At 34.5% G+C, this 13,580-nt stretch overlaps 1 protein-coding gene across 2 annotated transcripts; it reads right to left on the bottom strand.

Annotated features, from left to right (window-relative positions):
- Positions 1 to 1,058: 1,058 nt before the first annotated feature.
- Positions 1,059 to 12,582, bottom strand: LOC138318020 (intraflagellar transport protein 43 homolog A-like). 2 transcript variants are annotated; one of them, XM_069260043.1, is made up of 10 exons: positions 12,444 to 12,582; positions 11,490 to 11,606; positions 11,181 to 11,239; positions 10,931 to 10,966; positions 8,154 to 8,192; positions 5,534 to 5,577; positions 4,598 to 4,670; positions 3,237 to 3,312; positions 2,719 to 2,781; positions 1,059 to 1,524 (listed from the first exon to the last, which is right to left on the bottom strand). In XM_069260043.1, the coding sequence occupies exons 1-10, from the start codon at positions 12,492 to 12,494 to the stop codon at positions 1,411 to 1,413; spliced, it is 672 nt and encodes a 223-aa protein (XP_069116144.1). In that variant the 5' UTR covers positions 12,495 to 12,582; the 3' UTR covers positions 1,059 to 1,410. The 2 variants fall into 2 exon arrangements, with proteins under 2 accessions (XP_069116144.1, XP_069116145.1); XM_069260044.1 differs by lacking the exon at positions 8,154 to 8,192.
- Positions 12,583 to 13,580: the final 998 nt, after the last annotated feature.

Raw genomic sequence — 13,580 nt, 5'->3', positions numbered from 1 at the left:
AAATATCACAATTTCCATTTCAAAATAAGGTTGGGAAGATTAACATTTTGGATTTAAAAAATTGAATGGAAATTAGTTTCAACATACATGGTGCAGATGTTAAATCCCAAGATATTTTTTTGCAAATATACTGTACTAGGATAGCGAAATTATTTTTCTCTATAAATAAATGTTAAGGAGGTAGCAACAAGTCTAGACCGTGCAAGGACGAAAAAGTGAACGTTAACAAAAGGGACCAAAGTTTGTGGCGAGATACTGGCAACAGCAGGAGACTGAGAAATGAGGGCAGATATCCAGCAGAGGATGGGTTTCCCAGCAGAGGTGACAAAATCAACACCACTCCGCCCAGACATTGTGTCGTAGTCTTGCAGCTCTAAGCAGGTAGTCATGGTGGAACAAACTGTACCATGGGAAGACAGGATGGAGGAAGCCAATGAATAGGAGCAGCAGGTGGAGGAATGCCAACATCAAGGATGGAAGACATGGTGCCTACCGAAAGAGGTCAGATGCTAGGGTTTCCCAGGTCAATCAGTATGGAGAGCCTTTAAAATATCTAGTATTGACAAATGTAACAGACAGGAGGAACCTGATAGCAGCAGTAAGCAGGCAGGCAGATGTTGCTTCCAGTTGGATCTGAAGAAAGAGGGAAGAGAAGTGGCTTGGTCATCAGCAACATTGCAAGTCACAAGGTGACGAATGGCAGTAAGACTGAAATCGCCGCCCGAGGTCAACTCTGAAGTGGCACAACACTGGAAGATGTTATGGAAAGCGCTGAATCTTCTAAGGAAGGAGGATCCACCTGATGAGGGGACCGACCAGCATTGAAGTCATCCAGTGTATTCAAGGTATGTAATACTAGTACTGTGAAACATTAATTTCTTTGAAAAATAAACATATTCCTGAAGAGCCATCATGAAATGGTGAATGTACAAGAGGAAAGTCATTGTATAAAAATATATATATATATATAGAGAGAGAGAGAGAGAGAGAAAATATCTATAGAGCCAAATGCCTGTGGCTTAATTATCTCTATATGACAAATAACACTATCAACATGATTATATTTAATATTGTTTATTCGAACCGACAGTCTACATATCGCTCATATAACATACTCCCACACTCGCATAAATACATACATACCGAAAGTATGGTACAGATACAATTTTTATTATATATACATTGTATATAATTACATCAATGAGATTTGAACTGAAGTTTACAAAACAGAGTGAGCACTCTTGTAATAATATGGACGGATCACTCAGTAAAGTCAGTATCAACAACTAATCAAATAATTAAACGATCTGACATGTATTGCTTTATAACTTTGAAACGTCAATCTGGCAGTTGTCCATTGGAATGTTTGGACACACACATATGGAGTCCGACAAAGATTAAAAACAGTCCTTATAAAGCCTGCTGTTGTTCTGGTGCTTCCGGTTCCTCTGTGTTCTCCATCTGTGAGAGGATTTCCGATGTGACCTCTGTGAACAGTCGGTCCCAATCCCACGGTTTATCTTCCTGTGGACACAACCAATGCTTAATTACCATACAACTTGCAAATTATGATAAACCAATTAATTTTCTACAATATATCACCTAATTAATTTCATTTTGTAATATGTTACACATCGTAAACTTTATAAAACAAATCAATGTTTACACAGAGGCAGTTAAGAAATAGGAAATGAAATATGTGTAATTTAACAAATGGATAGAGTTGAATAACAACTGCAGTAAATAGTATTTGTAAACTTGATTGTACGAAATGCATAAATGCATAATCTTGTTCTAAACGTAATGTACTGGCCTCCACAAGAACAGTTCAAAACCTCTAAACTCTAAAATTGATCAAGATTAAAATCCCCAGGTCAGATTTCCAAATCACAAGCATTCTCTAGATTCATTCTGGCTAATCATAATATATCAAGTCCCTGTGTTTACAACACACAATCTGCCCAAGTCCCTGTGTTTTTAACACACAATCTGCCCAAGTCCCTGTGTTTACAACACACAATCTGCCCAAGTCCGTGTGTGTACAACACACAACCTGCCCATGTCCCTGTGTTTACAACACACAACCTGCCCAAGTCCCTGTGTGTACAACACACAACCTGCCCAGGCCACTGTGTGTACAACACACAACCTGCCCATGTCTCTGTGTTTACAACACACAACCTGCCCAAGTCCCTGTGTTTACAACACACAGCCTGCCTTAGGCCCTGTGTTTACAACACACAACCTACCAAAGCAACCTGTGTTTACAACACACAACCTGCCATAGTCCCTGGGTTTACAACAAACAACCTGCCCAAGTCCCTGTGTTTACAACACACAACCTGCCCAAGTCCCTGTGTTTACAACACACAACCTGCCCAAGTCACTGTGTTTACAAAACATAACCAACCTAAGGCCCTGTATTACCAAACATAGCCTGCCTAAGTCCCTGTGTTAACAAAACATAACCTGCCCAAGTCCCTTGTGTTTACAACACACAAACCTGCCCATGTCCCTGTGTTTACAAAACATAACCTGCCTTAGTCCCTGTGTTTACAACACACAACCTGCCCAAGTCCTTGTGTTTACAAAACACAATTTAACCTGCCCAAGTCCCTGTGTTTACAAAACACAACCTGCCCAAGTCCCTGTGTTTACAACACATAACCTGCCCAAGCCCCAGTGTGTACATCACACAACCTACCAAGAAGACCTTACCTCAACCAAGTCAGCCTCTGTTGCTAAAGACTTTGTCAGTAATTTCAGATCAATCTCATTATCCTGAAAATAAAGCCTTCTTTAGTTCACTTAAGTCTATAGATACTGGTATAAAGGTAGGTCAAGCATTTAACATAAGTATTTATATCATAGCACCAATCAGGAAGCAAAATAACTTGGCAGAGAAGTCCTTTTCTACCTTGCATCTATGTAAAATTATATCTCTATCTTTCAGAAAAAAATCCAATCACTAATCATCAACACACAAACAGTATTTCTTTTGGTATAGAACTTAAAATAATGGCCTTCCCATACAGGGATGTATGCTGTGCTTTATTATGACAAATAATGTAAGCAAATCATAATTTAGTGAACATGTATATTTTATCATTCCCTTCATAAGTGAATAAACTCATTCACCCCTGAAGACACATTTAGACTCTTCTAAATTAAAGACTAGACCAGTCTATTCTGAAATTCCAGGAGAGAATGAGAGAAAAAGACTGTAGGAATGTTACCAGTGTAAGGAATGCTGCCTGCCTCAGAAGATCGTTGTCCAATTCTCTGTACGTAGCCACCCTGTTTACAGCAACACTGTAATGAAGCATTTTATTATACTTCATTGTTTTCCTGCATCATGTTATAAAACCAGATAACTTTGTACAGCATTATTTGATTCAGCGATAACCTTCTGATTACTTTAATGAATCTGATGACATTTATCATTTACTATCACCACAATCTGATTAAAATCATCTGATCGTAGCTTGTTACCTCTGTTGCCGTTCAAGAGTAGTACATGGAAAACGAAACCATGAACAGATGATTTCAATCTAATGGCTTTTACCAAAAACAGACATTGTATAACACATCTATTCAAACTAATTTTAAATTAAATATATGCTTTAGCTCATTCTCGATCTTGAGGGGTTACAATCACAAACGCTCTCTTCAGAAGAGAGCGTTTGTGATTGTAATACCTGTAGATCAAGGAATGTTTTGGCCATGTCATATCAAATGAGTCTTGAGAGCTTTGTAAACACATGCTTTATAATTGTATATGTTAAGGCAGAATAATTATATGGTGTATATGTTAAGGCAGACTAATTATATGGTGTATATGTTAAGGCAGACTAATTATATGGTGTATATGTTAAGACAGACTAATTATATGGTGTATATGTTAAGGCAGACTAATTATATGGTGTATATGTTAAGGCAGACTAATTATATGGTGTATATGTTAAGACAGACTAATTATATGGTGTATATGTTAAGGCAGACTAATTATATGGTGTATATGTTAAGGCAGACTAATTATATGGTGTATATGTTAAGGCAGACTAATTATATGGTGTATATGTTAAGGCAGACTAATTATATGGTGTATATGTTAAGGCAGACTAAATATATGGTGTACATGTTAAGGCAGACTAAATATATGGTGTACATGTTAAGGCAGACTAATTATATGGTGTATATGTTAAGGCAGACTTATTATATGGTGTATATGTTAAGGCAGACTAAATATATGGTGTATATGTTAAGGCAGACTAAATATATGGTGTATATGTTAAGGCAGACTAATTATATGGTGTATATGTTAAGGCAGACTAAATATATGGTGTATATGTTAAGGCAGACTAATTATATGGTGTATATATTAAGGCAGACTTATTATATGGTGTATATATTAAGGCAGACTTATTATATGGTGTATATGTTAAGGCAGACTAATTATATGGTGTATATGTGAAGACAGACTAATTATATGGTGTATATGTTAAGGCAGACTAATTATATGGTGTATATGTTAAGACAGACTAATTATATGGTGTATTTGTTAAGGCAGACTAATTATATGGTTTGTAGATCCTACTTTGGAGCTACAGCAATGGAAGAAGTTATATCCTCATCCTGTTGGTCCTCTAGGTCAGGTATCACAGGAATTTCTGGAAAACACAAAGTATTGTCTATCAACGTGCGTAACTATTTATCTATTATGGCCTGGTTGAGAGGGCACTATTGCCTAATAGTATTGTCGAGGGATGGAATAGTGCCTGAGCCGAAGGCAAGGGCACTATCCCATCATGAGACAATACTATGAGGCAATAGTGCCCTCTCAACCAGGCCATAATGGGTTCAGTACATCACCCAGACATGAGACCGTTTTTCATGTCATCGTAATAGAAGCACGTCAAGCGATACCTCGCAACGCTATCTTCATTTCCACACCACGTTGTTACAATAAAAGTACAACATATGAATTGCGGCAGAAATATGGAATTCTATAAAAACGGGATTCAGCTTCATGAAAATTTAAAGTAGAACAATGTAGAACATTAGTGAACTGTCTTCTGTAGAAAAGCAACATTTGCTTCCATCCCCGCACACAACAGCCTGTCCAACATCTTGACGTCTTGATCGAAGCGCAACGTTATAATGACGTCATGTAATGGTGACATCACAATACATTCACGTTCAATTTCGCGCCACTTCAATAGTACCCGCTTGCTCGGGCACTATTGCAAATAGTAGCCATGTGTGTAGCAAATCAGAATGCAGTATTCTGTCACGTGATGTACTAATTCCTAACAGGAACTATACACATGCACGCAAACAATATATTTTAGTCACACTATTTCTAAAACTTTTGTATTCATAGATTTTGGAGCATTTAAAGCATATATAATAGTAAAATAGATTCCTGCACTTTTTTAGAAAAAAAAAAGAAAAAAAAAAAAGTTGGGTTTTTTGTGTGTTATGAATAGAATATCAAGATGACAAATGCTAAAGCATAAATTGGTGGACATACCATTATCTGAGTCATTGTCTGGACTTTTGGGACGTAGTCGTTCACTGTTAACAGAGAAATTTCCTAATATTAATGCATAAATCAACAGACAGCTCTCCAGTCATTCTGAAATCTTCACATAATATGTAGGAACTCATCATGATCATAATAAAATACATGATTTAGGTTAAAAGCAATTTCATAATTAAGATAAATCTACTTACCAGACCTAAGTATTCATGAACATTGCATTTTAACTAATATCAATAATCACTAACTCTAAAAACTCTTGATATTGAGAAGAAGGTATAATCTGCTGCTATGACAGTCCACACAGCTAGACCACACCCATCTCTAACACAGCAAAATAATCAGACTGTCTCTACAGTTAGTGGAGTTCACATGGAACTGTTACATATATAAATGTTATGTGAATTGTTTCCCTTAGCTCATCAGTAGTTGATATCAACACATTATGGTATACCATTTTTTTGGTGATGCAAGCAATCATTTGAATTACTATTAAGATTTATATTGAACATTCTCTAAAACATTTCTGAGAGTTTTATTTGCCTAATCTTTATTTCACATTTAGGTTCTGATTGTTTTTTACATTTGATCAATACAAATAATAAAGTCTGTTCCATAAAAGTATTTTACACGAAAGTCAAAAACAGAGCTGAAGTGTAGAATAGACAACATATTTCAAACCTTCTGCTGCTGCAAATATGATACAGTACAGAAATGGTATATCGAATTCACCTAAAAATGCGATTTCATTTCTATCCCCCCCCCCACAATATTTTATAACATTGTTCAAGAAATCAAATACAGGTAATTAAAACTGCAGTAAAGAATAAGCAAGCGTAAATGTTCAAAATCATGTTTTAAAACCATTACATGTATGATCAATACATTAATTAAGTATCAACTTTGTTTCTGTCCTAGATTAGATAGAGAATTGAATAACTACAACTCATTGCTGTTTGAAGCATTGCAAAAGATTACCAAGTGCTTTATAGTTGATAAAGATGGCATTTAGACATTGATTCAGATATCTAATAAGCACTAAAAGATCATAATACAGTTGTGCAAATCTTTTTGATAGTTGTAGAATGAAATTATAACATATGATATATATATTACACAACTGAATCAAAGCAAATTATGTACATATAGTAAACCATTTAGATGAATTTTATAAATATTCTGGACTGGACAATCCTGTTTATAAGTATTATTCATAATTCATTTTTTTGAATGATATGAAACCCATCGTATTTTTTTTTTTAAATATCTGAAAGAGATATTACCATCAATGGTAACTAAACTATATATCTAAAGCACATACAAAAATGTATTAGGAACACCGGATTTGTTATATGTGAGGGATTGAAACCTTTTGATAATTGTAAATTGACATGTAAATCCTGTAAAATAAAAGTATTTGGTCAGCCACACAACCTGGGTAACAATCTACTGGATCTATACTACTACTGTACTTATCCATTACCAACAGAACATCTCAAGCAAACAAACAAAATTAACAACAATTCTCATCCTGTGCCCCTATCTACTCAACACCTACAACTACATTCTGTACAAGCACAAGATGTCAGTAAGCCAATCAAAGAAATTCCTATTTTCTATACACAAAATGTTCTTAGTTTGACCACCACCATGGTAATGATTTAAAACATATTGTGTCTATTTCCCAATAAATACCATTGTGATATGTGACATTATTATTATCAACTGTGTTTACATTGTTATGTATTGTATATTACTGTATTGTGTTGCAGTATGCAAATAGATATATTTCAAAATACACGTCAACATTCTATGTAAAATTTAAGAGTGCTTTGACAGGTTCACAAAGTTGATATTACAAACTTAATTAAATGATAAATTAGCATAACATTTGGAAATCTAAACAATGATTGGAACCTCAGTATAAAATAGAGCTAGGTATAGACTGGCCACAAGTCTCTAGAATATTGAAAACGTCCCTAAAATTTAGCTTGATTATTGTTGTCTCAACTACATGTATGATTCTAGGGGAGATAATCTAGTAAAGAACTTTGCTGTGAAAGTCTTATCAACAAATTAGGGTCTGAAGACTAGTCTAGGTTAGGTATAAGCAGTTTTACTAAACACTGTATCAATAGCTAATTTCATCTGAACTATATTATCATGTTAATACAATATAATTTTAGTTTGATTACCCAGACACATAAATTTTTTAGAAAAAAAACAGAAAACAATATACAATGTATATTTTTTAACAAAAGAAAATGTATTTAACCTTTTTGCATAGAACATAAATAAGATATCTAAGTCAGGACACCATATAAAACAACAGTAATAAATATTACTAATTGTGTATACATTAAATCAAAGTGAACAAAAAATTAGTATCCACTCAGTATCTGATTGGTGGTACCATGTCACCACATGTGGCACCAGTACGATTCCACACACAGCACTGAGTCTGATATGGCACCACATGTGGTAACACCAAATGTAAGTGTGGTAAAATCAGGGCTGTGATGACTGGTGCAGACAATATTATGATTGAACAACACAAACACCAGGGAATATTGCACTACAGCTAGTGGGCCAGTGCAGATTTAAGCTTTACCTAAAATCATCATCAATTCCAAACAGAATATCCTGTTCACTGGACCAAAAAAGGAGAGATTAGCATCACATGCATGTATATCAAAGTGATTATAATGTGCATATGATGTATACCTATAACAATGAAGATGATAATACAGTAGCCACACAAGGCTCGGAATCATGCATAATAGGTTCTATATTAGACACACTTGTACAATACACATATATTTATATGTAGACATATACATATTGTTACAGAGTGTGTGTAGGTATCGATTGTCACCTCATAATTTTATGAGCAAAAATTGCTGCAATCACAAATACATGATATGACAATCGTTACAAGGGCAGATAACTCTACAATATACAAATTCATAATACATGTATATCTTTAGAATGATTGGGATTGGTTGACTGTGTATAACATTACAAATTAGAATGGAACATGTGTAGTTACATGTACACACTAGGAATGTTTCTGGTGAAGTTTTGTTATGAAGATAATCAATATGAACAACCACATTTTATTTGAATATATTATGAAGAACGATATCATGACACACATAAACCTTATCATATGGACATGCACAATGAACTACAACAGGGGAGACAACCAGGGTAGGCACACAACCTAGAGGCAGTAAAAACAGGGCACACACAAGGGGAGATAAATCTGTACAGGAAGATGGTAAACAACCAGGACAGACACAGGCAGGGACAAACAACATGAGAACATACAGGAAGGAATACTGGAAAAGGAGCAAACAACCAGGAGAGGCATGGCAAGGGCACATAATCAGGGGTGTCAGAAAAGGGGAGCACAATAAGGGGAGGAAGGAGACACACACATATACTACTAAACAGGGCACAGTAAAGGGAGAGAGGGGCACATAAAAACTAAAGAAGGCACACAAAACAGTAGGGAGGCACACACATAGACTACTAAAAGGTACAGTAAACCAAAGGAGACATAGAATGAGGATATTAACAACAGGATGAGGCATATCACACAAACATAAATGAAAACCAGACGACCAAGGCATGAGTGATAATAAGGGTTGACACACAGAACAACCAGAGGAATACAGACAGAGGGAAGACATAAGACAAGCAGGGGACGTAATGACAAGCACAGGACACAATAGAGTAGGTTAACAACATTTTTAGCACAGGAACACTAGAAAGTTACAGAGTCTTAAATGAAACCTTAGTGGATGAAGCAATGTGTCAGGATTGTGTTGCCACTGCAGCAGTGAGCCATGCTACTGGGTGTACTATGATCACTAGCTATGATGGGATGTTAGGAAGGAGTAAGGGGCAATAAGCTGTCTGCTGACCAGCCTTACGACCAGTTTATAAAACATGCAGCTTACTTTTGTTTGCTGGAACAAAAAGGTGAAGGACAAGAAATGGCCCGTTAGTTCAATGTAGTCTCAAAATATTATTTTACAGTAAGGTGTAATATATTCAATTTCATTAAGGTTTACAAGAAACGTATACATGTATGTCAATTAATGAATTATATGTACAATTCACACAGCTATGAAATATAAATCAAGCTCAAAATTCAATGGGCTACATAAACAATATGACATTGGTAAGCAACTTCAGATGAGAAGTGTATAATGATGTTGAATTAATTCATTGGGTTAATCATCATCCAACAGTATATCATGTATATAATTTCTTTTCTCTGCTAAACTATTTTTGGACTTCCTAATGCTCAGATCCAGATTTTATCCCTTTAAACCTTCCAGTGAATAAGTGAATGGCACTGATTTGTATCTATTCATGCTTGTCTATTAGCTGTTACGTTACAAGTCCACGTGTGAATACTACAACATTCCAACATTATAAGAAACATCTAAACTACAGTCATACATCAATGATTCCATGCATGTGTCAAGTCAGCCATGCCAGTTATCTCTTGTCCTTGACAATGTTGAATATATCCAAATTATATCCAGTTTTTAGATATATTGTATCTAAATTATATCCACAGGAATTCAAACCAAACATAGACACTCCATCCATTTCTAAACTTATTACAAGACCAAACATCTACTTGAAACAGTCTATGAAATGAAGGATTCAACATAAGTTAGACTTTTATAGCCATAAGTATACTTACGGTACTGACAAAACACTGACTAAGAATGTTATGTTTTAGACCAAATCAGGAATTTGATTATGCAGTATATCTACTTAAAGTGTTTTTTCATTATTATTTTCAATATTACTTTTGATATAAGCAGTTTAATGCTAAGAATACAATTAATACAATTTATCAAATTCTCAGCATATTATTTTTCTGCCCAGAAAATATACTAACTAAGATATAAGGAAAGGGAACAGGATATCGGCCACAACATTGATCAAAAGAATGATTTTCTATATTATAGAACTGTACAAATATCTATATGCTAACCTTTTCATTTTCCTATAGCCTTATCTGCTTCTTCTTTCCCACCCTCTAAAATCCATTCTACATCTATACCTTGAAAGGATCAATTTACAAAAGTACGATATACATATACCAAGTATGAAAGAGCTATCAGTAATCCACAAAACTACCACAACAAACATCACAACATATGTAAATACAGTAACAGTATTCTAAATCTATGGTCACAACTTGAAATACAACATAACAATATCCAGTACAATGTTTTTCCTAAAAGCTACAATACAAAGTTTCCACAACATATTACGTCTGTAATGTGAAAAGAAATTACTCTTTCAAGTCATATTGTTAAGTTCCATAAAGTTATTTGCAGGAAAAACAGTGATACTTACTCTTCAAACTGTTCAAAACCTTCTCCTAATTTCCGACTGTAATAGAATGTAAAATAAGAATGAAACATTAATACTATTTGAAGAAACTTCTGACATGAACTTGTAGATCTATGTAAAAACATTAATTTGAGAAATGTTCTAGTACACGTTTTGTGTTTATAAGTATCTTTGGAGTGTCTACATGTACAGTAATTTTAATGTTTATGTATAAAATTATAAATAAGGCAATTAATTTCTCATGATATGGTACCTTTTTCTTGGAGCATCTTCTCCCCAGCCAGACACCCTTGATGGCTTTGGAGGGCCACCCTAAAATATGAAAAAAATATCTTGTGGATATGTATTATACCCGGTATTGATTTTAAGATTAATTAACATGAAAACTGAGAACTTACAGAGCATATAAATGGTATATATACATGTATCTATAATAAGTGTCAACACAGTTTCTTTTGTCACACCAATTATAATAATGTATGTTACTTCTGTACTTTTTTTATACAAATAGTCCTATTTTAGTCCTAAATATAATTATTATTCTCAGGTGCAACATGTTTACCATATCCTCTGGTGATTTCTTTGTTGGTTTATTGGACCTTGGAGAATCATCATCAAATGCTGGAGCATCTGGTGGAGTCACTCCCTTCGGCTGAGCTCTTCGTCCTTGTTTGGCACTCTAAAATATCAGCAAATATACTCTAAATTCTTTCAGTCAACTGATCTCAAATGAACATTTGTTACACGATTACATGCAAGGGAATCAATTGACATGTACAACTGCAAAATCAAATTGTCCATTTCATAAATACATTAAACACATAATGATATGTAGCAATATTCTGGGTCTGGTTGATCCCCACTAAGCAGCAGATGGTCCTGAGATGGACTATTCACCGAATAAGGTTCAGTAACATGCATATGATAATGCAAAGTTTTACATGTAACAGTTACATGTAAAACCACAGGTACCTGGCTCGTTTTTTAATATAAAGACATGTTCTAGTACATAATATATTATGTACCAGTACATAATATATTATGTGCTAGAACATGTCATTTTTTAAAGAACGAGCCAGGTACCTGTGGTAAAACTAACAAATTGAAAACGTAAAGAACATTTTTAATCTGTTTAATGTATTTTTTTTTGTTGTATTTTAGTAAGATACTGTATGCATGAACTCGTTCACCAGCATTGACTTCCATACCAATGCTTTGCTGTAGTTCTGTATCGCCTACTCCCATAACATGAGAGTCGACTGGTCAGCCGTTTTTTTTACATAATTTGCTAAAAGTGTCTCATCGTGCTATACCTCAAACACTGTTGGAGTATGTATCGCGATACTCAGTACACACTGTCACTGGTTTGTGTTGGTTGTCAATATAAACAAAAATAGATTGTCAACTAATACGTGTGTAATGAATAAAATGCACTCCATCTGCTACATATGAATAAACCATACAATTTCGATTTCTTGGAAAAGCAAAACTATTGATGAATGACTTTTGTTCGTACCCGAGACGCCTTTGATGTTGTTGTACCCTCAAAATCCAAACCGTCATCCATCTTGGAATGTGTTCAAGGGAAATAACTCGAGTTGATAGTTATAAGTAAAATTAAAACGACGTCCGGTAATGGTCCGGAATTTCACAAATATTTATGATAAGTAAAAAAAAAAAAAAAAAAAAACGTGAGCATAAAAATTATATCTTTTGACAGGGCAGTTCTGTCAAAATGATTATTCATATATTATTATGTAGTGAAGGGGATTACAATTTATCATAATATACATATAATATATATATATTTAGAACCCGAACATGTGCGCGCAGGTAGGCCTACATGACAATCATTTTGTTCATGGTTGCTTTTAACGTCTTTCTATCCACGACATGGCATCTAAAACAAGCATCTGTCGCCATCATTTACAGAAAGAAAAACAGAAAAAAGGAAATACATAAACAAAAAATGTTTCCAAATTCATAAAGTTTTAACTTGTATTAGGCCAAAAAAAATCAACAATTTTTTAAACATTTTTGACGTAGAAAAGTGGAAAAAATAGGGTCGGCGGTAAAAAATTAGGGTCGGTCGGGTAACCCTAAACAGACATTTTTTGGCCTTAGTTACATGGCAATCATAATCCAAATACGAGAGTGTCATGCTATATACAAGTCTGTAATATACGTAGGTAAAGATCAACGCTTGCAGAGATTTAGATAGTATACCATTAGAATCTCTGCTGCTTGTGATTGCCTACGAATGAGATTTTCAAAAAGAAACTAACTGTTGCACCAAGCATTAGCAAAAATACTTCCCCCCCCCCAAAAAAAAAAAAAAAAAAAATCATTATCATACCGAGTTTTATATTTTGTATCATTGTGTTTTGTTTTATGGTGGGGTGACAATGGTATGGTTTTTTCCATTTTTTTCAAGCATGTGAAGTAAACAAAGAAAATTCTGCCGAGTCTTGCATAATAAAATCATGAACGAAAAATTAAAAAAATAAATCCGAAACGTAACAACTATATTGTTACGTTCCAACTAACTTTGTAAATTAAGGAAACATGACCTCAGGGCGTTGATTATCGGGTTTCTTTCGGAAAGTTGGATAAGATTCCTGTCCGATATGTTTAAAATGGATTCCGCGCAGTG

This window comes from Argopecten irradians, chromosome 3, assembly GCF_041381155.1.
Source record: "Argopecten irradians isolate NY chromosome 3, Ai_NY, whole genome shotgun sequence".
Lineage (NCBI taxonomy): Eukaryota > Metazoa > Mollusca > Bivalvia > Pectinida > Pectinidae > Argopecten > Argopecten irradians.
This window is presented reverse-complemented; position numbering and strand designations above follow the sequence as displayed.

Bases quoted from the DNA above. Each gene is read 5' to 3' on its own strand.
- LOC138318020 (XM_069260043.1), bottom strand. From the start codon at position 12,494: ATGGATGACGGTTTGGATTTTGAGGGTACAACAACATCAAAGGCGTCT. The intron at 10,967-11,180 runs GTACCATATCAT...ATTCTATTACAG, and splicing joins GAAGATGCTCCAAGAAAAAG to TCGGAAATTAGGAGAAGGTT. The intron at 4,671-5,533 runs GTATGTCCACCA...TGTGTTTTCCAG, and splicing joins AGACAATGACTCAGATAATG to AAATTCCTGTGATACCTGAC.